This window comes from Olea europaea, chromosome 17 (assembly GCF_002742605.1).
Source record: "Olea europaea var. sylvestris chromosome 17, O_europaea_v1, whole genome shotgun sequence".
NCBI classification, from domain to species: domain Eukaryota; kingdom Viridiplantae; phylum Streptophyta; class Magnoliopsida; order Lamiales; family Oleaceae; genus Olea; species Olea europaea.
This window is the reverse complement of record NC_036253.1, coordinates 12,764,376-12,790,486: the sequence shown is the minus strand read 5'-3', so window position 1 is coordinate 12,790,486 and position 26,111 is coordinate 12,764,376. Positions and strand designations below refer to the sequence as shown.

Sequence of the window (26,111 nt, the reverse complement as noted above, 5' to 3'; positions counted from 1 at the left end):
TATATATATATATCCACCACCAAAGTCTTGCGAAATCCAAGAATCCATTGCATTTCACATATTCAGAGAGAGAGAGAGAAAATGAGAGCAAGGAGAGAGAAAGGAAGAGAAAAGGAAAGGGAAAAGAAGGGGAAAAAAGGAAAGATGAAGAAGAAGGAAAAAAAAAAAGAAAAATTTCGTCAACGTATTAGGAATTAAGTGGTCTATACTATTAGGCTTGAATTCTTCAATTTTGAAAGGTAAGTAAAAAGTTACTTATTGTCAAGTTATGTTCAATTTTATAGTTGTTAGATTAAATTCAATTTTATTGAAGGGGTTAAGTATAATAAACTATGAAATTGAGTAAAATTAAAGAAAAATTAGTTTTAGAAATTAAAGAGATTTTAGAAATCGCCTAAACGTGAAATAATTAAGTTTGGGTATCGCCTATTTAATTAGTAAAATTTCTTAAAATAGTTAATTATTGATTTAAAAATTATATTATATTTCAGGCGGCGAAAGCTCTTAGCCCGAGTGGCGGATTATAGATTTTAGTCAGAGGATACATTTTTGGTGGATTTTTAAGTACATTTGATGTGATGAGATTATAGCATGATTATCATCTTATATTTATATCATGACTTGGGATGATATTTTACCACGTTATGTGAATGTATCACGTTTTGGCTATAATTATGATGTTATCTTGCGAGTTATTCAATGATATGAACTCGATTTTCAATAAAGATGTAAAATTGAAAATGTATAATTATTTTTGAACTTCTCCACTCACTGAGCTATCAACTCATATATTTTCCCGTAATTTTTCCTACAGGTAGCAATTGATTCTTTTTAGCTAGAAGAGCATAATGATTTCAAATTGAGAGCCACACGACATATTGAATATTATCACTCGTTTTGATTAAGTATGAAGTAAATAATTTGGGCCCATTGAATTATGTTTTACATAAGTATTTGATTTTGTTGTATTTTTTGAAGTAACTCATAGTCAGTCTCGGTGATAGATTTGACATCTAGTCAGCATCTATCATCGGTGCACATCACGTTTCGGATCCACTAAGGTGATTCGGGACGGGTCGTGTCAATGTAGTGATGGAATACACTATTGTGGTAGCCGAAACGACACCCATAATATGTGGAAGTATCGACGTTATTTCATAGAGTCATTCGGTCTTATGCCTCTTCTTTGCATTTATTACGATTCTTTCTTCGTCCACTGAAACATATATGGGTTCGGGGAAGGGATCCCCTGAATATTGGGTAGCTGTTGTTATTATGGATCTACTACTAGAAATTCAATGCGTAATTTCAACATTCAATGTGTATATTGACTATATGAGGTCTTTTCTTGTAGTTGGTGCAATCATAAGTTTTTATCAAGTCATTATAATTGGTGGAATACTGGGCAATCTGAAATTTTTTGTATCATAAAGAGATTCGTCGTTCTTGACCCTGCTTCACCTTAATTGTTATTTGAACAAGTCAAAGTTCTGTCTTGGGCCTACTCGTTAAGAAAAGGAATTTGTCCATTTTTCGAGGTTTCAAAGCGCGTGAGACATTTTGTTCTTGGAGATAATTGCATTTTGCCCAAGCCTGGTTGAGGAAGAGTTACGGGGTGTAAACAAAAAAATACACTGATGGACCGAGGGCATACTATTTGTACCCTAGCCCATTCCCATTTTGGTCGGAACAGATCTACTAATTCTTTGATTCCAGTTAGTATATCAATACCGATTCGATCTAAGCGCTTAGAATTGGGAACCTGCCCTGGATAATCCTCATTTTGGAAATCCTTTGAGAGCACGAATTTCTATTTCTCAATGATATTCCACAATCAAGCAGCAAATGCTATTCATACAGTAGTGGCCCTTGCGAACAGCTTGATGCACTATCTCCCTTCAACCCTTTAAGTGTTTACGGCTAGGACTACTGGGGTATCTAATCCCATTCACTCCCCTAGCTTTCGTCTCACGCAAATGGGACCCTTCAATAAGTCTATTGGACTTGGCTCTGTATCAATGGAATCTCATGGGCCAATCAAATAAAGGATTTTTATCTATTTCACCTCTTAGAAAGAAAAGAACTTAAATCAAAATACTTAATAGCATGACGATAAATTTATACATAACTTCTTTCTTATGTCAGAAGAACAAGTTCTTTCTTTGACCTTCCCAAAAGCTTCTTCCAAGTCCTGGAATTTCTTGGATCTTCAAAAAGATGACTTTGTAAATTTCAATATGAGTAATGATATTGAGACATACAACCTTGGCAAGAACGGCGTTCCGCAGAATATATGACTCATGCTCCTTTAGGTTCTTTAAATTCTGTGGGTGGCGTAGCTACCGAGATTAATGCAGTTAATTATGTCTCTCCTAGAAGTTGGTTAGCTACCTCTCTTTTTGTTCTAGGCTGAGCCTATAAACATATCAAGATAAATAATGTTGAGCCACGCTGGATTAATCGTATTCTGGGCCGCAAATCAGCCCTTCCTGTAGGGATTTTCTCAACGAATAAGTAATTGTAGGAGCCCAAAGAAACGAAAGATTCGGTTACATTTAAGAAGTTTTAAATCTATTGGATTTTTTTTTGGTAATATCTTAAATTAATGGGAAAGAAAAGTCAAACTAAAAAAATGACAAAAGATAATAATAAAAAAAAAAGGCAGGCGGTGGAAACTCAAACCAATACATTATAAATTTATCCAAATCCATTAATTAAAAACACACAACACAGGCTACACACACAATAAAACATTTCAGAGAAGTAGAAGAAAGAAAAGAGAAAGGAAAAAAGAAGGGAAAAAAAAAAGAAGAAGAAGAAAAGAGGAAGAGAAGAAAGAAAAAAACTAGAAATAAATTCGCCAACGTTTTAAGAATTAAGTGCTCTATACTATTAGGCTTGAATTCCTTAATTTTGAAAGGTAAGTAAAAAGTTACTTATTGAAAGGTTATGTTTGATTTTATAGTTGTTAGATTGTTTGATTAAATTCAATTTTATTGAAAGGGTTAAATATAATAAACTATAAAATTGAGGAAAATGAAAGAAAAATTAGTTTTAGTAATTAAAGAGACTTTAGAAATCACCTAAACGTAAAATAATTAAGTTTTGATATCGCCTATTTAATTATTGAAATTACTTAAATTACTTATTTGTTGATTTAAAAATTATATTATATTTCAGGCGGCAATACGGATATCGGGACAGTTTACCGATTGAGTTGATTTTGGTGTATATAGTTCTGTGAGTAGAAAAATATAAATATTTTTCAAGTATTTATAAATTAAGTACATTAGTAAAGTATGTGCAATTATGTGTTAGATTTTATGATTATTATAGACATCTCTTTTATTATGATACATGTGGAATCTTAATGATTATTTATGGCACATTTGTGACTTGATATGTAAGACATGTGATATTGGGATTTGTTTGGTATGTGAGAAATGTAATATTGAGATCGACTAGAAAAGTACCTATAATTATATACTTCTTCTAGTTCACAGAGGGGCATTGACCGTGTTCTATCCTACACGGAAGGGTCTTGACCTGACATTGGTCTTGATCGTGTACATATAGTTCACAGAGAAGCCTTGGCCGTATTCTAGAATTGATTGCCAGAGGTCCTTAAGATCGACTTTCGTTCATGGAGGGGGCCAAAGGCTCGTGGCGAAAAGTTCTGAGCTCGAGGTGTGGATTACATATTTCAGTCAAAGGGTATATTTTTGGTGGAATTTTCAGCACATTTGATGTAATGAAATTATAGCATGGTTATCAGCTATATCCATATCATGATTTTAAGATGATATTTTATGACTTTATGTGAATATTTCACTTTTTGGCTATAATTTCATAATGGTAATTGGTGAATTATCAAATGATATGAATTTGTTTTTTAATAAAAATGTATAAATGAAAAGGTATATTTATTTTGAATTTCTCCACTTACTAAGCTATCAACTCATATATTTTTTTACGTTTTTCCTTATCAAGTAGCAGTTGAGTATTTGGACATCTTTTGGAGTTGAGCCTTGATTTTGGAGTCAGAGCTACACGACAGAGTTTGTCGTATGACTCACTTCATAGAATATGTAGTTAGTGTTTTGGGACGCATGTTCATGTCTAGATGTGATTTTGCATCACTTGTAGATAATTATGGGGCTCACTATGTATTTTGTATTCATATGTACATTTCATTTTATTTCTTGGTAAAAGTTGAGGTTTCGGCTTATCTTTATTGTGTTGTGTTATAATTTGGAATTTGTGTGAAATTGATCACAGGTTGGTTAGTCCTGTTTACAGGGGAAATAATGCCGAAATTCTGTTAGAAAAATGATGTATAAAAAGTGATATATTATACTTGTAGTAGCCTTGATGGTGGATCCAACTTTTAGTTGGTATCTATCATCGGCTCATGCCACGTCCGGATTCAGTAGTGTTACACGGGGCGGGGTGTGTCAATAAACTCCTATTTTTTTCCTCAAAACTTAGAAGACAAAATATCAAATCTGAAGAGTTAAACATAATGAGCCTCGGGTCACTTTCAACTTAAATACATACTTGAGAAAACAGTTAAAGACAATGAGCCTCAAGTCACTCTCAACTCACATGCATATTTGGGCATTACATCTATTATCTCATTTTCAACATCCTCTTTTACTTATCATCTCATCCTATCTAATGCGTATTACATTGCGAGCAAATATGATATAAATTTTGTGTCTCATTTTAAGTATATACTCTAATGTGTAGGTGAGTTCATATGGTGAAGTCGCTATCTTTACCAAAATTGACAATAATATTTTGAATGGTATTTAGCATTGCATTCTTGTGAAGGAAATGCAAGACTTTACACATCAATTGATAGAAAATGAAAATAAATAAATTCTAAAGACCTTTCTTCAACAAAAGTAAGAAAGAAAGGCAAGTTGGAACTAACAAACAACATCTTCAAAAAGCCGCAAACAGAGCCAAATTTTGGAAAAAGCCACAAACGGCTTTCACAAATAAATTACTGTTGCAGAAGGAAAATTAACATCATAAAACAACTATTTCGAAAAATAAATTCTAAAGAGCTGGAAGCTAAGAAGCGTTTAAGATTAAATCATTCACACACAATCAAATCGAGTCGAAAACAAATAGAGTCTAATGGAATTAAAGCATGTTTCTAAATAAAACGTTTGATATTGCCTCCAAAATTTGGTGATGAAGAAAATGACTTATCCTTTTAGAAATTCCTAATAATGGTGCCAATAGGTGATTAACACGTCTCTTGTTTCGATCATAGGCGTAGGTTACAAACCCTTCTTCGACCTATTTATTGTTTCGATCCGCCATTGCTACCCAATAAGTGAATTCACATGCAATTATTTAAAAACCCAACATACAACTAAAAAATCAGATGATGAATGGATTTCTCTGCGACGAAGAGTGGGTAAAGAGTGCACTGTGCTAGAATAGTCCTCCTTATGCCTTTATTTATTAATTTTACAATAATTCAAGTAATTGGCAAAGAAATTCTTCATTGGGACACACTCATTATTTAACGTTGTTTGATTGTTCACTTCTGATTTGAATTTATACGTTCAAACTAAGCAAAATAAATCCTAATTTATACATAAATGCACCCAAGTGTTCCATTTACAAAGGTAAAAAAGATAGAAAATTCGAGACGAGCAAGTTCAATGCTATAAAGAATAATTACTTCCTCCACTTCCTTGGCTAATTTAATAAAACATGAAATCAATTTCTTAACTTCTCTAAGCTCTTCTTCTGAATAGTTTTTTAGCCACAAGCCAATTCCACGATAATTGTCAACCTTTATCTCCTTCTCTTCGTCCTCTTTTTGTCACCTCCCGTGTAATTCCTTCATCTTTTCCCTCTTCTTAGTTTGCCATTTTTACCTTGATATAAAGGAAGAAGATAGTTTCAACTTTGTTGGTGAAACCAAATACTAAGAAGAAGATAGGTTTGCTTTGAGAATGGAGATGTAACAAAAGCCCCTTTCCAATTTAGGATAAATGGTTTTGACGTAAATAAATCTATAATTCTTTCTTCAATTTGGCTTTGTTCAAGGGAGGAGAAAATGGTCTTTTTACACTTTAAGTAAATTTGATTTTCAAACATGCTAGGTGTACACAGAGGTCCATCAAACTAAAGCCTTGTTTGGCCCCATTTTGAGGAAATGAAAATAGATAGAATAGCATTTTTTTTAAAAATGAGTGTTTGAAAAAGGAAATTTTTTTGATTTATATGTAATATTATTTTATGAAAAATTATGTGATTGAAAAGAAAATAAAATATAATGAAATAAAAATTAATGAGAGTCAAACGGGAGCCAACTGAGCACTAGGGCATATTTCTTTGATTTTATTTTTGCGAACTTGGTCAAAGGTCAATTGGAAAAGAGAGATTTGTCATTTGAACTCATTTCCACAAACTTTTCCTCACCAATTTCTCTTCTTGCCAAATGAATGCCATAAAAATCTTGCACTTGATGAATTCGATAGCGTAAAGCTGTTCAACTTGAAATCAAATGTCGCTGAAAACTGTAATTCAGTTCCCAATTTTTTCACCTCCCGACCAACGCCGCTACCTCGCCACGGAGGTCCGATTTTCGAGGTTGAACAATGCCAATGCCGAGAAATTCATCCACCATGAGCGCGAACAGAAAGAAATCGAAGGCGAGCTGCGCGTTGAGAAGCGCTTCGATTCTGCCCTCAACATCGCTCATAATTACAACCCTGCCCCTCCTCACCTCACTTCCTTCAAGTTTCAACTCCACGTGGCCGACGGAAATCTTACGTGTTATTAACACCATTAAATGGATAAAAGTGAAATGAATGATAGATAGGTAATTGTTTTTAAAAGTGGATGCATTTGGTAACCAATTATTTCTGGCTAAACAAGTAGTAACCGACCTGATTGGTGATTTAATTAACTCTTTTCGAATTGGTGAAAATGGGGTTTCGTATGAGTTTCCTGAGGCCTCCTTTGAGTACCAGTATAGTTACACGGAGACACCGAAGTTGAAACCGTTAAAGTTGAGGAAGCCGTTGGTATCCCCGTTTGGGCCGAGTTCTATTCCGAAGCCATGGTTTTGGGGGGGGGGGGGGGGGGGGCGGCGCCCCCCCCCCCCCCCCGCGCGCTGCCCCTTGCAAGAAGCTGCCGGAATTTGACTCTTTCCAGCTCCCCCCACCCCACGAGAAGGGGGTGAAGCCTGTGCAGGCTCCTGGGCAGTTCCTTCCAGTGTCTAGGCCGAAGTACACGAGGCCCCGGAAGGATATATTGGGGGAGCCATCGACGGAGGAGGAAATTAAGGAGCTCATTGAAGGGTGTAAGAAATCGCAGGGCCAATTGAATATGGGTATACAATGATGAATATACTATATTGCATTAGTTATGTTAATGTGCCTGTCTTTGAGTTCCAATATGAATTTGCTAGTGTTTGATGTAATAAGTTTGAATTATATATTTGTTACAGAAGTACATGATTTTGTTAATTGGTTTTCTGTGCATACTCTGAAAAAATGTTATAGCTGTTGGCTGAAGAAGTGGATATGTCTGAAGTGCAGCAACTATTTCAATATGCTTCGTCTCACTCTAATTTCATCTTTTTCGAACATCTTATTTATTTTTCTCTTTCAACTTTGTATGTTAGCTTGTTAAATAGGAAATTGTTTTATCGTAATAATCATTTTTGCACATAATCTGCAGTTTGTTTGCTAGGACCATGTGGCACATGTTATGCAAGTTTGCTGTGTAGGTTCTTGTTCTTTATTTCCCAATACTATTATATTGATATTTTCTGCAAAATTAGAGAGTTCAAATTTGCCATACACATCATCAACCCCGTTAATTATTTGTTCCAAAGTGGCTACCTTAGTTAGTAAGATAGCCAAAACTGCTATTGTGTATTGGCATCAGGAATTTATGTTTCCTTGTTGATTCATGACAATTGATTAGCTCGAGGACAAAGTTTTTTAATATTCACGAATTCACTTGACATTTTTTCTCCCGGAAGAGATGGCCTGACACACAACATGTTGCACAACATTCATGCTCACTGGAAGAGACGGAGGGTGTGAAAAATCAAATGCAAAGGAGTGTGTACTGTGGACATGGATAATGTCTGTCAATAATTGGAGGCCTGTATTTTTAACTTTCTACTCATAGAAAAAGTTCACAATTATTTCTTCTCCGACATTCATGTAATTTAAGAAATTTGGCTGTTTTTTAGTACTAATTTGCCTCTAGTGGTCCGTGCTGACTACGCCCATAATGTATGCAGAATATGATACACTGAATTAATATACAGGATAGGAAGTTACTGCTGTCATATAAAGAAAGCTCACTCACTTGTATGTTTATATTGAAAAGAAAGTAATTATTTTATTCCACATTTCTAATACATTACTTAATTGACAAGGGATGGAAAATCCTGTTGGGAAGATTACCCTTCTGAGAATGAGGTTAGTCTCCATAACTTAGAGCCCCCAGAAGAGGTCTTATTAGGTAATGGAAGATATGCAAAATGGGAGTATAAGCAGATTCTAGAAAAAACTTTGAAACATTGCTAAAACTTTAAACTGGGTCAAATCAAAGAATTGGAAGTATTCTTCTCGAGGTGTCCCAAATAACTCACTGGTGTTTTATACTAGGTGATTCCGAATACTGTTGGCAGTTATGTGATATATTCTCAACTGATTTGAAGCATGAAATAAGTTGGTGGCTGCTAAACAGTAGGATTTATCATGTCAAATTGAGTTTTAAGCACTTAATTCACAATAATTTTCTGCCGTTGGACATGGAAATCTTGTCAAGATGATTCCTTGTTGGCTCTTACCCAATTAACGCTGCGGTTGGCTGTTTCTGTACTCTTGTGGCAAAAGATAGCTTATAGTTGAACCAACTTATGTCAAAATAGCTTGTATTCTTGCTTATGGAGGTCGCTTTTGGTTTGCGAAACATAAGTTTGCTTAGAAGTATTGGAGGGGATGGCCTGAACTCTGTAAGCTGGAGCATTTTGCTTTCTACTGACATACGTAGTTAAAAGCTGCCAGAGAAGAAAAAGTTTCTGCCTTTGGTTATAAGAAAAGAGTGAACATATTAGAAATTTCGCTTTGAATTTCTCTTGCACAAGTAAATTTAGAAAGGGATATTTATCTATAAAAAAGAAAGAACTTAACTTGGAAAAGAGATTAGAGAAACATGTTCAGGTATTGCTCCGAAATTTTCACGGCATAAATTGGTGAATCTACATATTTGTTCTTATTTTAGTTATTTTTTTGAATCTTGTTCTTATAAAAACACAACGTAACAGGTCAAAACTGGAGGGAAGGTTATTTACAACAGAGGTGGTGTGATATACCTTTTTCGTGGAAGAAACTACAATTATAAAACACGGCCCCTCTTTCCTCCTGTTGTGGAAACCTATTACTCCTGTATACCCAAGGCTGATTAAACGAGTACCTAGGGTTTGACTTTGGAAGAAGCAAGTCAAATTTGGAAACTAGGGCACAACCTAACAGCAATGTGCTGTTCTGTATTTCCGTCATTATGTGTTAAAGAAAAAGGTTTATGGTTCAGTTTTGCCCGGCAGTTTGTTGACAACCTATAGATGTCTTTTGCAGCAAAAAAATGTTGTTTATTGTGACCTCGTAAAAATTGTCAGAGGCGCATTTGAAGCATGTGCATTAGTGCGAATCAGTTGTCAAGGACTAAATGGGAGTGACTACCGGAAAATAGGAGCCAAACTTAAGGTAGGGTAACTTGCATGACTATAAGATATATATGTACGAATGTTTTGATTTTTTGGATAACAGGAAGGTATAAAATCTTGCAGTTACTTATGGCAATCCTTAGTATTTCAACTGCAGGATCTTGTACCGTGTGTGTTGATATCTTTTGAATATGAACACATACTTATATGGAGAGGATGAGATTGGAGGTCATCCTTACCAGAACCTGAAGATGGTCCAAAAGAAGTGCAGGAAGTTAAATTTGATGTGGCCTTTGCACAACCTGCAGTATCGGCACTATCCTCAAGTGTTCTAATTGTATCAATTGTTAATCCGAACTCAAATGATCTTAACACAAATGTATCTCCTACATGTGGCAATGGGGAATCAAAGCAAAGCAGTGAATTGACTGAAGCTGGGGTTGAGGTTCTTCTCCCTACAGTCAATACGTCATTGGAATCTTCTCAAGCAGCCTTGACGGTGCAGAGTATTGATGAAAGGACTGAAAGATTTCTTGTCCATGTGAGCTACAGTGGTGATGATATAGGAGCATCCAGTGAAATAAGTGAAAGCAAAATGTTATTGGATGTTTTAGTAGAGTCAAAAGGGAACCTGGGGACCAGAGCCCATAGCGAAAAACTGTTGAAACTCTCATCTTTGGTTCCTAATGACAATAATAAAGCAAAAGACACTAAGAACATTGATGAGCTAGTGAGATTGAACCCACTATGGACTGTGGGAGTTCTACTATTATTGAAGAAGGCCATTGAATGTGAGAGTGCTATGGTGTTAGATGATCATTGTTTGGATGCTGACAATGTGTTAAAATGACAGTTGCTTTTGCCAAGACTGCTCCAACTGGTCCTGTCTTTAGGCATGGACCTAAGAAGTTGGTAGTTCAAAGAGGCGAAAAAAAAGAGACTAGTTATCTGGAGCTTAAGGAAGCTGCTGCGGTTGCAGGGACTGAAATAACATTTTCAAGGAGAGAGTGAAAGAAGGCCTTCTAGAAATGAAAAGATGAAAGATATTAAAGCTGATTTTCTAAATGCAGTTCCTTAGGGAAACCTTAGTAGATGAACTTGCCAAGTTACTTGCTTAATGTGATTTATAATTAATTACTTTTAGATGTAGTAATAGATGCCCTTCTGTAAATCACTGTTATATTTATCTGGCATTCATAGAGTTAAAAAAATCTATATTTCATCTACCATATTTTCTTGCATTCACCGTGGTATCTTTATTTTACTGACCTGGCATCATTAATTCTCTGTTTTACAACAGGATATATTTTTAGCTATATAATCTTCTCTCTTATGGTTGATATGTGAAGGTTATCCGTGCTAGATTTTCATTTTTCACTTCATGCATGCTGCAACCATGTTTTATATGTGGGAATAAGCTGTGTGCTATAATCTTTTTGAAGCAGAGTCTGTTAAACACTGTCAACATAGTAATAATTGGCCAAAATGAAAAAAAGTCATACAAGTGGAATTGAATTCCTTAGAGAAATGAAAAGTGTTTGGACCTTAGTTTGAACACTTGAAAATGTAATATATGCAAGATATAAATAGATTTTTATGCAAAAGATAAATGAAAATAATGGAATGACTCGTAGCTCAAAATTTCTTACAAAGGTTAGATATTGATTATGAGGAAACATATTCTCCTGTAATAGACACCATTACTTCTAGATTCTTAATGAGTTTGATTTTGTCACAAATGCTTGATATGCGCTTTATGGATGTAGTAATCCCTTATTTGTATGGTTCACTTGATAGTTACATAGATATAAAAGTCACCGAAAACTTAAAGAGCCAAGAACAAATGATATATACTCGAGAATCATGTTTTCAATTAAATTACAAAGATTATTATATAGATTGAAATAATTTGGACTATGTAGTATAATCGCCCTAACAACTATTTGATGAAGGAGGATTATAAAAGGAAAAATTGCAGTAGTGGTCCCTAACCTTTTGTTTTTTTGCAAATTTTATATTAACTTTCATTTTGCGCCAGTAAAGGTCCCTAACCTTTAATAAATATATAACTGAGGTCTATTTAAACGAAAAGCGTCCAAAACACCGTCAGTTGATTGAGAAAATTTCTTGTACTATCTGCTACCATGACTATTTTATTGGATGTTGATACCTTTTTGGACGGTGTTTTTGGATGGTGTTTTTGTCGATTTTACTGGATATTGATTCCTTAATTTTCTCAATCAACTAACGGTGTTTTAGATAGTTTTCATCCAAATGGACCTTAGGTGCATATTTATGAAAGGTTAGGAATCTCCGCATGCACAAAATAAATGAGAAGGTTAAGGACCACTGCTGCAATTTTTCCTTATAAAAGTAACGATATCTATTTATGTGTTTTCATAAAGAAAATAAATATTGAATTTGCAATTGTTTAGTTTATGTTGACGATTTAAATTTAATTGGAGCTCTTGAAAAGCTCAACAATAGTGCAGATTATTTAAAAAATGAATTTGACATTAAAGATTTGTAAAAACTCAAATTTTGTATCGGGTTGCAGATTGAACACTTTCTAAAAAGATATTTGTTCATTAATCTACATATATAAAAAAAAGTTTTAAAACGTTTTTACAAAGATAATGTACATTCATTAACACCACTTATGATTGTTCGACCACTTGATGTGAAAAAAATACATTTCATCTACTTAAAGATGAAAAAAAAAAGTTCTTAAAATTCTGGATATTTTTGCCATCTCTAATAGTGGAGACTAAACTTATAATATATTGAATATCACATCAAGTGAGAATTATTTTTTGAATATTTTTTCTTACTATAATTCAATTATTTCAATAATACTTTACTTTTCATTTTTCAACATGTATTTAATTATTTCAATAATTTTTCGTTTTTAAATACATATTTAATTTATTAGTCATTTGAAAAATACTATCATTATTTATCGTCAACTATTTAGTTATGATGAATGTACATTTGACATGGTCATTACCTTACTTTTTGTTTTTCAATGTGTATTTTATTTATCTAATTATATTTGATAAATTCATTATTTAATGAATGTTAAGATATAGAGAAGATAAATGGCAAGGGGATGTAATGAGTATCTATAATAAATAATTTCAATTGATATATTCAGTGCATATTAAATGAAGATGAAAAAAATGATGGTATTCGTAGGACGTCGTTGAGTTCAAATCGAAAAGATGAATGGATGGACTATTTTAATTGATTTTCTCTCATTTGAATCAAAAATTCATTCCACATAAACAATTTATGTCAATTATTTTTTATATTCTCACATCTTACAATATTATTTTTATAGCACATGTAAAGTATTTTAGAGTTGCACGTTCAACTATGACTAGTACCAAGAAAAGATGAGAAAATTAGAATATCAAAAAATAAATTACTATTTGAGAACATATGATTTTTTCTTAATAAATCTTTTTTGATCTATAAGTGAGACATGCTAAAGCCTATATTTTATTTATGGGCAATGCTTAAATCTTCAACTATTAAAAATAACTGACATAAAAAATACTAATTAGATACATCATTATATAACATCAAGAAATTGGAGTCCACATATTGAATTTGCTCTGTCAACAAAATATATATGTTTCAGAAAGAATCACGAACTCGAGATAGCAAAAACTGTACACCACAGCACAAGCTATGAATATATCAAGTTCATTTACCATGTGTTATAAAAAAAGTTAAAAAAATCACTTAAATTTGTAAATAATGCAAGAGAATTAAAAGTCTGAACTGCAAAGAATAAACACTTTGATTTATCAACGTACACTACAACCTTAACTTTTAATTCATAAAAAGCCCAAATTACAAAAATTAAAATATACTAATTAACCTCTGAAATGCAACAATCTAATGTGAGATGAGAGGCCAAAAATGTAGAAGATATTCTAAACTTTTTAGGGCTAGAATCTAGAGTTCTAGACAAATTACTACCCAAATTAAACTTTTTAAATTTTGTATTTTGTTACCCAGCCAATAAACTGTAAAAATTTATATAAAAAATTCAATTTTATTTGAGTATCCACAGTTTTGGTTCAAGAATCAACAACTAACCCAGACCCAGTGATTCACGATTCCTAATTTACCTTTTATTTCTCGGATCGGAACCTCTGATTTCGATTCAAAAGGTTCGATTCCGATTAAAATGCTCAAACCTAATTTTCTCTATTAATCCAACAATTAGAATCTAAATGCAACTATTAACTAGATCACTTGACAATGAAATATCTAAAAGACAAAAACCATAACAAAAACCGAAAATATTTATACAAAAAAAAAATAATAAAAAGAGGAAGGAAAAAGCAGTTTAGAAATGAATGTGGGCTGTAGCCTCCTATTATTTACAGGGATTTAGAACTTGGTTTATGTTTGTCACTGTCCAAGTTAGGAAAATATCTTGGCCAAATAAAATATTTCTTATCATATATAATATTTAATAAAGCTCTTAAAATATAAAAGAACAAATTGTTCAGCCTAGTAAATTTACGTGTATTTTTATTTATATTCACCATTTTACAGTAATGAAAAGTGCTAGATTATCTATGAAACCAGTCAGATAATAGATATATAAACATCTTTCACCCAATAATAAATACTTTATTTAGGTGAAATTTGAATAATATCATCAATGATTTAATTGAGAGTCGCTAAATCAGAGTCACAGAACATCGATAAAAAAGTTTTTGCACCTTTAAATTGTTGGCAAGTTGCAACATCAAGTGTGACTTCAACTTCTACTATGGGGTGTGGGCAATGGATGTGAGAAATATTATTGTAGGCATGTAAGACTTGAAATATAAAAGATAGTTCATATTAACTAGTTCTTCAACATTGGCTGCATAAGGTTCACTAGAGCAAAAGGTGAACATAGTAAACAATGAACTGAACTTGCATATAATTATATGGTTGTTGCTAAAATTAAACCAACAATGTTTACTATCCTGCCTGTCAGTTAATGAAGACTAAAACATTTCTTTCTTGATTGACATAGAGCAAATTGAGCAGAAAAATTGTGTTGAGAGTTGAAGTTTGTTAATGCAAAACAGTACCACAAACTACTTAAAACAAGACTGCTCAACTTGAGAGTGACAAATTGCAAATACTTAAATCTCCAGAAACAAGATTGCCCAACTTGAAAGTGGTAGATAAGTCCAAATTTGAATCATGCATGAAAAAAAAGAATAACAATTGTTAGTAGGACTGGGCCAAAAAATTGAATTGCATGTGAGCTCTAATGTTTATATTGATGAAGTATGTTCAATTGTAACCAAATTGGAAGAATGGAGTAAAAGTGATTATTATCTTTTGAGTGATATGGCTATTAACATGAAGAAACATTTTGACTATAGTATTGGAGAAAAATGGAAAATGTTAACCAATTGTTATTCATTGCTATTGTACTTGACCCAAGACACAAATTGGAGTATGCTGATTATTGTTTTTGGTGATATTTAGAGGATAAGGAAGTTGCTTGTAAGAGTGAAGGCCATCGTTGGAATATTTTCAATCCCAGTACATCATAAAGACTAAAACAAATTTTTAGAATTATCAGTTGCTATCTTAGTACATCACAAAGACTGAAACTAATTTTCAGAATGAGCAGGCTTCTATTAAGAATTTGGAATAGCAGTTAGGACAAATAGTAGCTACAATAACCAACAAACCATAGGGTACACTGCCTAGTGATACAGAGAAAAGTCTACGGAAGCGGATACTAGCAATTGAGGTAGATAGTTTTGAATCTAAAGAGTTATCATCATTCATTCTCGCCACTCAGGTACATGCCATCACCATTAGAAGTGGGGTTCAGCTACCGAAGATTAATGCAAGAAGGAACGAGACTTAAGGTACTCAAGTATCTCCAAAGGGCAAAGAACATGGGGAGTATTATGAAGAATCAAAAGAGAAGGATCAACAAATGCCTTCGAACAGTCCACAAGTTGAGGTAATAGTATCTATCAAAGCATTTGCACACATAGTTTCATTTCCTTGAAGGTTGAAAATACAAAGTTGGAGAAGCAGTTCACAAAGTTCATGGCAGTCCTAAAAATGCATGTCAACGTCCCTTTTATGTACACGATCTTTCAAATTCCAAACTACTCCAAATTCTTAAAGGAGTTATTGACTAAGAAGAGGAAGCTGCTCAAGCATAAAACAATAGCTTTATCTGAAGAGTACTGCACAATCATTAAGTGCAGGATTCCTCCCATGATTAAAGATCCGGGAAGTTTCACTCGCTTCAGAGAAAATTTAAAAAATATAAATTGTTTAATTAATTCAGAAGCGAGTATTAGTTTAATCCACTTGCCTCTTTATAGGACATTAGGATTAGGAGATCCTAAGGTAACATCTATTATCCTTCAACTGGCGGATCGATAACTGAATCGCCCTTACGAAATAGTCCAAGACATGCTTATCAAAGCGGAAGAGTTCATTTTTCCATCTGACTTCATCATCTTTGACATAAAAGAGGCATATCAGATGTCAATAATCCTAGAAAGGTCATTCTTGTCTACAAGTCGAGCCTTGCTAGATTTTGATACTAATGAGATAGTCCTGAGGGTAAAAGATAAGTAGTAGAGCTTCACCATGGAAAATCCAATCAAGCAACCCTTCAAATTTGAGGATTACCATAGAGTAGATTATTGGAAGAGCTACAAAAGCAAGCCATATGCACGAGGAAATATTGATAGGGATAGCTATTGAAGCATGATTGTTTGTAGACTTAAAGATGAGTCAATAAAATGCAACGACTGCATTAAGTGTAGGGCTGAGAACTCTATTTTCAAGCCACTTTATGAAGATCATAGAAACAACAAACTCAAGCTAAGGACTTTAAACAAAGTGTTTATTGGGAGGCAACGCAATCTTTATTCCCTTTTATTTTTATGCTTTCTAGTCATGGTTTTTATTTAATTATTAGGGACTTACCATCCATTTCTCGTTTTCCCTTAGGTCCTTGAGATTTAGTTGATTTATTAGATGTTTAAGCTAAACAATATTTGTTCCAGATATTTGATCTTTAATATTTTATCTAATGGCATTGTGCAGTAATATGACGATGCGGGACAAATAAAGAAATGTCGACTAAGGAGACAACAAGAGTAATAAGAAAAGCTAGTCATTGGATTTCAAGCCACATCAGGAGAGTATTTTCTTCATTTTCTTTCCCACCACTCTCTATGCGGACTTAGGATTTACAACATCCAGGATAATGTCCACTTTAAGTTTGGTGATGAAAAATATTGAGTTTTCTTTTGATGGTTTTTACTGATTTAATTATTGATAAAATAAAAAATTTTAAAATTTTAAAAAATATTTTTTTTTTCAATTAGATTGTCTGCTTTTGTGAGTTAGTTGACTTGACTGGCAATGAAGAATATATTGAATTATGAATTAATCTATTAATGTTAATATGTTGCATGCTTAGGTTATTTTTGCTTTTTCATGTGAAATTTGATATTTATTGAGCACGTGAATTAAGTTAAGTATAATAATGAGTTGATTTCATAATTGAATAGATTGAAATAATGGACCTTAGATGCTAAACCCAAATCACTAAATTCTATATCCTTAGACCAAATATTAGCATTGTTTGGGGGAGATTTCATTTTTGTAGGAAGATTGAAAATAGATGGGGACTCTATTTGTGAAAAAATAGTGTGGATTTTCTAAGATCAATAGGATGAAATTGGGTGAGAGTCTTAAATTAGATGTCTGCTTGCTTGGATATGGGTTTAATGAGAGACATTGCATTATTCAAGATATAAAAAAAAATTATTTAAAAATTTCTCTTTTGGTAGCTTTTCTGACTCGAGATATTAATCCTGTAAGGGTGTTAAAACCCGTTGCCCTAAAATCAACAGACTTGGAAGTTATCGGTCTAAAACTTGTTATATAGGCCATTTAGAAAGCTTAAAAGGTAGAATGCTACAAATAAAACAAAAGTTAAGAAAAAAAAAAGAAAAAAAATCGAGAAAAATATAAAAAATCAGAAAAAGCAAGTGCATGAGCTTTGGTTAAAGTCCAAACACTTATTTAGGAAAATTCAACTTTTGATAATTAGCCTAATTAAGTCTTGGAGATTGAAACAATCAAACTTGATTGAGAATCCTTATCTATTGACATGTTAAACTGCAATTGCTGAAATTTACCTAAATTAGAGAGGTGAAGGTAACATAAAATTTAACCTTAGAGCAACACTTTTAAAGAGTGAAAAGAATGAGTTTGGGGCGTGTGAACATAGTTGACTGTTAAGGATTGGCATAAAACAACTTGAAGTTTCATGGTGCTATGCTTAGTTCTTGATACACACATTGGTTTTGCATTGGAAAAGTAGACTTTGATTTCTGTATTGTAATCTTGAAGCTGTACTTAGATTTAGCCTCTGTTTGATTTCCATTACTTGAAAATGAAAATGAAAATGAGGGAAATAGTATTTTTTAGAAAAATGATTGATTGAAAAAGAAGGAAAAGTTTTCGATTACGTATAATATTATTTTATGGAAGATTGTGTGGTTGAAAATAGGAGAGAGAGGGGATCAAACAGGGGCTTAATGTTATGATTACAATTTTGAGATAAAATGACGAGTTAGCAAGATAAATATTTTCGGATGTTCGTGTGTTTGTTCTATAGTTGAATTTTAGTTTTGTTTGAGAACAAACAATGATTCAAGTTTGAGGTTTGATAAGTATACTTTCTACACTTATTCGGGACATAAATGATAATAGTTTGTTATTTTTTGGATATATTAGTGCCTAATATGTTATTTTTTGTTTTTATTAAGAGCGAAAAGGGGCTAAAATGAAGCAAATTCAAAGTTAGGGTATTAAAGTATAAACACTCAAATGCTACGTCAGATGTCACGATGAAGATTGGAGAGTTCTAAGGGTCAATTAAATGAGGAAAAAAGTCGATGAAATAAATTATAGTTAAAATATTATCACACATCAATTTTCAATCGAAAAAGGTATGTTTTGGATTTTAAGTTTCAGTTTTAGACCCATTTTGGCATAGCAAACATTGGCTTCGGATTTTCAGTTTCAATTTGGGACCCATTTTGGCATAACAAACGTTTGAACTGAAAACAGTGTATTTTAGAAGATTTGTATCGCTTTGAATTAGCTTTCCAACATTTGAATCACTTCAATTGGGTATCGAGAGAAAAAGATATAACCAAAATACTGAATGCTGTCCGACGGAAAGAAAATTATACCTATGCAGTCATATGGGTTTAATAGATGCAGTTGCAAACAGTGTTCTTTTCTTTTCTTTTTTCATTATGTCCATTCTTATGTTTTGAGACTTTTATTTTTAAAGGTAGTTGCTACTCTACAATGTATCCAGTTATCTTCCTTACTTGATCATCTCTCTACATGGTGATGAATAGGGTCTGATTATTCAAAACTAGTTTCACACTAAAATATAGATAACTTTTTCATAAGCACCATGGTTAGTGCAATGCCTTGGGATCAAACCCTTAGTGTAATGTAATTACCTAGATTCCACTTTGTTAGTCTTAGATCTCTATTTAATTGTAAAGTAAAATATCAACCTATGTAATTGTCCTCGAAAAATAGACGAACCGATTCAAAGTATAGACAGAGAATCTCACTACCACCTAAATTGTACCATCACTTTGCCATGTCACATGAGATCTCATTGTGCCACGTCATATCTGATGAAGAAAATCACATGATTATGCTACTAAAAAATGGGATAATGGGATCAATCTTTTTAAGAATCTTGTATGATTCTTTTGTTAAACAATTCATATAGTTGGACGACAACTGTGTGATCCTAAGCACACTAAGACATTGTCCTCAAACTTTTTACACAGTTGGGCACAAATCCTTGTACTCATTCAAATTATTAATAGATCGTAATCTGATATCATATGAGATTATGGGATTGAGGTTTGATTTGTTGTCTAATAGAATCACACTTGGAAGGACAAAACGGCAGCGTTTCTCCTTGGGAATTGTGTACCAATGTAGTTTGGCATGTGCCCGCAATCTACAATGGATATTCTCCCCTTACTTTTAGTTTTTCTTACAATATTTTAATTTAATAAAAAAATATAATATCAAATGTGATCAACATAATCCCCGGTTTCCTTCTGTGCCTGCCTCTTTTTTTTTTTTTTTTTTTTAGATGAAAGGATTGACATTTTTTAATTTTCGATATTTATTTATTTTGCAATTGTATGACACTTTTGCTATATAACAATTGGTGATTTTTTTCATAATTGAGTAAGCTCGTGTTTGTTTATCATTTGACGTATGATTTTTAGAGTTTAAAAATCGAGGTGACTTGTTTCATAAATTGGAATGTATGCCACTGGATAATAATATTGAAGAGTAGAATAGATAAAACTATGTAATTGTACTTTTAATCTTCTTACTATGCCCTAATTAAAGGTTGATCTGTCTAAACAGTATATTTTACTTCTTTATTATTTATACTAAGCAAGTTGAGTTGAAATTTAGGTCCTGAATTTTTAGGGTCTTTTGGATTACTACTTAGATGGTCCAAGTATCCCATTATAAATGTAAAAGGAGGCTCTCTCATGGGTCTTTGAGGTAATGAGCATACTCGATCGAATTGACGAAGCAGCAAAAACAACTGTACTCATGATTCTTATTTTATTTCGCGGGATATTCCATTTACAGTAGCGTTCCCTTTAAAGTATGGTACACTATAGACCGCCTTTAAATGAGGGGAAAAAAAAAACTACTCCTACATCTGTAAATTGTTTCCAAATTAATGTTTCCTTGATGAGATAGTAGACAATTTCCCAAGATATCTTTGAAATAATGGCAATTACATATATACAAGTATAAAAATATATAATTTATTTCATAATTTCATTCACAAGATTCAATGGATTCGGCTTTTTAATGCAGACCAAGCCATGCAGAGGAGAACACGAAAAAACAAGAAAATGTTCACTAAAAAGATCACTGTAAATGGATGCAAAATGAGTCAATTATCAATCACATAACATTATTTTTAAAAAAAATAATAATATATATGTATAAAAATAATTTATCGCGTGTAGTTTTAAGGAAAATTAATTTCTTCTCACGTCGTATTTCGTGAGTTTTCGGAATGAAAAACAAAACATAAGAATATAATGTATGAATGTCACAAGAAAACAAAAATACGATGAAGTGAGGAGTACTTATTAACAAAGAGTTTTAGATAACCATTACCTTAGGAGTGCCTGAAAGAAGAATTCTTCTCTCGAAAGTTATAATTTTAGGGGGAAGCGTTCCTCCTACACATAAATTTGACAAATATTTTTAACAAATAATCGTGACCTTTAGATTAAGCAAATTCAATGGTTAGTATAAAAAAAAAGGTTGAACCCCAACCTTAAGAGCCCCCACCGCCCTACCCCTAGAGTATCGTGAGGGAGGTAAATCATGGGATATCTCCGAATAGACCAATGAATAAGAGCTTGCATGTACATTGGTGCCGACAAAGAGTCCAATTTCATTTATCAGGAATCGAACCCTCACACTGCGACTGCCAGCAAAGTTAAGACTACTTCACTCCTATTCTTTGCATTACTGGGTTATGCCTCGAGAGGCAATCCAATGGTTAGTATCCCATAGATTTCAAGTGATTATAACTAAAATTTTACATCATAGTTTCAAATTTTCATGTTGTAGTGTTACAGTATATTCCAATCACTTGGATCTTTCTAGTTCAGAAAGTTTTTCAGATGAATTCTAATTTAGAGTTTTTCTTTATTGGTAAATTCTAGATTGCGAGTTTTGCTAATTAATATATCTTTACCTCACAATGTTTGTTGAAGAAAATGAACATATAGGTGAAATTAACTTGACAAAAAAATACGGATCTATGTGTAAAATTATTTTATTGGAATAATGAATACCTCATATGTTTGTTGAAGAAAATGAACATATAGATGAAATTAACTTGACAAAAAATAAAAAAAAAAAAATAAATAAATAAAGGTTTACATGTAAAATTATTTTATTAAAAAAATTTCTAGTTGAAAATAAATTTGAAGAATAATAAGTTTTAAAAAATCTTTAGCAAATAAGAATTTAAATACTTCTTTGAAGACAATGAATCAAATAAACTACAAAAGAAATCTGATCCAGCGATGCAATAATTAATTGCTGAGTGAAAAATGTTGACAGCTTAAAAGCATATCAGAAGATCTCTTTGATATCCCATTGCAGTTTTTTCAGCAAAGTCCTCACCAATATTGCAAGAAAGTTAATTTGTTAAGCTATCTTAAACCCTAACTGATCTCCCCTCCATCAGTCAAATTAAGATAGAAAATTAGTCCCCCAGGGCACATCCAAGTTGGCGGAACAATCACATTGGGGGGCTCTGGAACCAAGTGTGGGGAGTTCGATTCCTGGTTGGAGCAGCCAAGTGATGTAATAACCATGGAGGAGGGTCCCTTTGGGAAAGGAGTAAAAGCCATGTGGGAACCTGGGAACCAACAAGGGCACAACCTGCGATTTACCTCCACTAGTCATTGAGGGGCCGGGGGCTAGAGGTCCAGGATTTAGTCCGGCTAAGCTGGGACACCTGGGTTAAAAAAAAAAAAAAAAAAAAAAGATAGAAAATTAAACAGATGGCCAGCAGCAATTCTGATGACCAAAACCTAGGAAACGAAACCCTAGAATCATCATCATCATCATCATTCAGGAGAGGCAAGAAGAGAAATTCAGACAAGAGCAAGAAACCCCTAAGAGGCCTTGGTGTGGCTCAACTAGAGAAGATCAGACTACATGAAATGAGCTCTACTTACCATCATAATCCTTATTTCGAGAATTTCAGCCAGGTGGGCAGTGCTTATTATTATTTTTTTTTTTTCCACAAATTTTTTATGTAAAAGATTTGACCTAATTACTATTCAAATTTTCTTATGAATATGTAAAGTTTTATTGGTATATGGATTTCATCAATTGACAAACCTGCAGGAGGATATGGGACTTCAAGCAACCTACTCATCATCGAGTTTTTCATACTCGTCATTGTCGTCGCCTTCTTATGGTTTTCGAACTCCCCATGGCATCATGGTATGAGAAACTTCAGCAATCCTTATAAACAACATTGCAATATGATCACCGGATTTTTTTAATTAGATCTTATAGTTTTCTAGTCATAATTATAATGAGATTAATATTTGACAAAAAGTGTTAAGATGTATATCAGTGGCTATAGTGAACTTCTGGATTCTGAAGTTTTTCTCTAGTTTTCCAATAAAATCAGCATTTTTTTTCATGGTTTTGTAATGAATATAGCTAATTTAATGCTAAGTAGACCTTAACTGAACTAGATATAATGATCGTTGTAATCTCACGACCATTCTCGACCAAAGATTGGTAATCATCAGTTGGGATTTTCTCTCGTCGTCCATATATAAGCTTGTTCAATGTTGGTACATCACGATGAATTCAGCCAAAAAATTGCACAGAGCACATGTTTTTTGCATGATTTAGTAATATTTATAAATCATTTATATATGATCAAATTTTATTTTCAATTACATGCTCTAGTGAACCTAAAAGTACAATCCAATTATCCACCAATTATTCTATCAGTTTATAATTCTTCCCAAGCAAAATTTTAATTTCTTTGCTGCTTAATGACTCCATTGTACAGTAATTAGCTTTTAGATTTTGGCCACGTTTCAGATAGGTTGCCCAGACTTGGCAGAGGAAAACATCAAATATGAAGAGTCCCAACAAATAAATGCTACAAGGTATGTATGTCACCAATATAATTCATAAAATTTAGTTTTTCTTTCTTAATTCTTTATTTCTCAATCTAACTTACCAAATATATCATTTACGAGTCGAGACAGATGGGATTCGATCCAAGCGGTCTCAGGAACCCAACAGTTTGTGCAGCCAAGCATGAGAAGACACTTCTTGAACCTACAAATACAGGTAAAAATGTTTCGAGATGTCACTGAATTTGGGAATTTCAAGTGGGTTTATCATTGAGTCAGTTTATCTTTTATTTCAACATTAGCATGTTCATTTAGGATCGTTTCACATGGCTTTTGCTTCATATAGAATAGCTTTTGAAAGTAGCTTCCTTAATTTTTATTTGGAAACTAATTTTTAAAAGCATTTTCTATTTTGGAAGTGCTTTTAGAGGAAGTCACATTACACCAACTTCTCCAAAAATCTCTTCGAACTGCCAGAAACATTTTCATAAAATTAGCCAAACGGGCCCTTAAACTCTCGTGCACAAAACCATTTCCTTGTTTTTCTTTGAATACACTGCCGTCCACATTACTACCATAAAGGATCTCGAGGGAACTTTTAGTTTATTAGAAAGAGAGCCTTTTAGGCTAAGCGTCATGAACAAAAGACGATTCAGCGCCTTCTCAAGTTCCATTAACCGGCAATTCCTTTTAAAGATATTTGAATAAAGGGAGATTTCCTTGCTCAAAATAAAAATGATATGAATGTTGAAATGAAACAACTATATTTGATTTTGACACAAATTATCAACTGGCAAGTTAACATTTTCATTTGCCAAGATAATAGAGGTTGAACGACTCACTTGAAATTTAGATACAAGTAAATAGCACCAAATTTTTTTACCCTGTAACGTAGAAATGAATTTGATTACAACAATTTCGTTATCATTGTCATTTATTCTGCAGGATTCACTCCTTGAGAAGAACAAGAAAGGTCCGAATGATTCAGTGGGCTCTAATCATGAGAACTTCGAATCTAGTTCTACTCAAGAATTAGATTTGGAACTCAGACTTTCACTTTAGGATACTACTGTCTGCAACATAGCTTAAGAATTGGATTTGTTTGATAGATATACTGACATTGTGATGAAACATTGGCATTCTGATGCTCAAAAAATCTGAACTTTGCTATGATTTCATTTTATTTCATACTTTTTTATGGTTTTATATTGGCGACGAAATTTTCTTTGCTAATCTTAAGAGTTGCCGAGAGGTGCTTGATGAAGATGAGATTGCGAAAACAAACCTGAAATGTTCGCAGAAGGCAGCCTAAAGTCGAGGTAAGGACTTCACTAACATCAGACTAATCCCAGTTCAGTTCGAGGGCAATGATATGTTGAACTAGAGAAGAATCACTGGAGATTCATCAGAGTTTGGACATTTGAAAGGTTATTGAAAATTACTTGATTGCCTTAATTTTCTGTACATCACCTTGAGGTGTAAACTAGACTGCAGCAGAAGTCAACCAACATATTCCCCAACTAAGTAAAAATTAATGAATCTAACTCTTTTCTAGCCCTTTCAAGATTGAAAAAGAATAACAAATCATTCAGCATGTCACTCTCTCCTATTAGCTTGAAATTAATAATAAAAAAATCCCTGAAAAATGCTACTTGTACATTTTTTTTTTAATAGACGGAGTTACAGGTGTTGAGCTAGCAAGATTTTATTAGCTGGTTTAACTTTGTTTTTGTCCAAAATGATATGAACTCATGCCAACTCAACATTCTATAATTCCATCTGTTAAAACATCTTGTACAAGTAGCATTTCTCAAAATCTCCCTACCCTATCCTACCCTTCCCTTCTACTAAGCGTACAAGGGAGCTAAAGGGGGAGGGAAAGGGAAAAGGGTGATGGGACTTGGGTGAGGGGTAGATAATAGGTTTGTTGACTATATTGTAGGAAAAAATGAGTAAATGGCTCACATTTGGCAAAATTTTCGGTGGGACTCGTTAGTCCAATTTGGAATATCAAAGTTGTTCTGTATTCTCTTCCATGAGAGTATTAAAATCATATATTTATTTGCCAAAAATGAAGTTTAGGTAAATGAGAAATTGGAGTTTAAAGATAATCATTGAAAGATGATTTATGTGGGAAAAATGCGTTTAGTCCCACATAGGAAAAATATAAAAGCAAGAACCACTTTAAATATGGCTAGGGCTGGGCAAATCTCCCGAACCAAATCGAACCCGACAGTTCTTGTCAAATTAAATACCCGAATGGGTATCTGAATTAAGAACCGACAGATATGATTCGGATCTCGGTTCTAGACCAAGAACCGAAGAACCGAATCTTTCAAATTTTTTTTTTATATTGAATAAAGCAAATTATTTTAATTTTAATTTTTTCTAAACAAATTAACAATTTATAAATCCAAATTTTTGGACCAATAATTTGTTTTATTTTTAATTTTTTAATTTTTGGCCAAATTGCCCATTTTATTGTCTCATTTCTTAGCCGAAGAAGATCCAACCCACTAAATAATCCTAAACATCTACACTAAAGTGCATAATGTTGTCTTGACTCTTGCAGCCTCGATGACATTCCAAAACCTATACAATCGTCAACCGAAGCT

At 33.1% G+C, this 26,111-nt stretch overlaps 1 protein-coding gene and 1 pseudogene across 4 annotated transcripts; both read left to right on the top strand.

Annotated features, from left to right (window-relative positions):
• Window positions 1-6,532: 6,532 nt before the first annotated feature.
• LOC111365639 lies at window positions 6,533-10,963 on the top strand (annotated as a pseudogene).
• An 11,411-nt stretch (window positions 10,964-22,374) lies between these two features.
• LOC111365818 (protein SPEAR3-like) lies at window positions 22,375-24,702 on the top strand. Of its 4 annotated transcripts, none has more exons than XM_022986331.1 (5): window positions 22,375-22,602; window positions 22,742-22,840; window positions 23,459-23,526; window positions 23,629-23,713; window positions 24,442-24,702. In XM_022986331.1, exons 1-5 carry the CDS (start codon window positions 22,393-22,395, stop codon window positions 24,556-24,558), a joined length of 579 nt encoding a protein of 192 aa, XP_022842099.1. In that variant the 5' UTR covers window positions 22,375-22,392; the 3' UTR covers window positions 24,559-24,702. The 4 variants fall into 4 exon arrangements, with proteins under 4 accessions (XP_022842099.1, XP_022842101.1, XP_022842098.1 ...); XM_022986333.1 differs by having other exon boundaries at window positions 23,625-23,713; XM_022986330.1 differs by having other exon boundaries at window positions 23,441-23,526.
• The last annotated feature ends 1,409 nt before the right edge of the window (window positions 24,703-26,111 follow it).

What these genes read in the sequence shown, in the direction of transcription:
- LOC111365818 (XM_022986330.1), top strand. Translation starts at nt 22,393, where the DNA reads ATGGCCAGCAGCAATTCTGATGACCAAAACCTAGGAAACGAAACCCTA. An exon ending in GAACTCCCCATGGCATCATG is followed by an intron (nt 22,841 to 23,440) that starts GTATGAGAAACT and finishes ATTAGCTTTTAG; the next exon opens with ATTTTGGCCACGTTTCAGAT. An exon ending in CAACAAATAAATGCTACAAG is followed by an intron (nt 23,527 to 23,628) that starts GTATGTATGTCA and finishes GAGTCGAGACAG; the next exon opens with ATGGGATTCGATCCAAGCGG.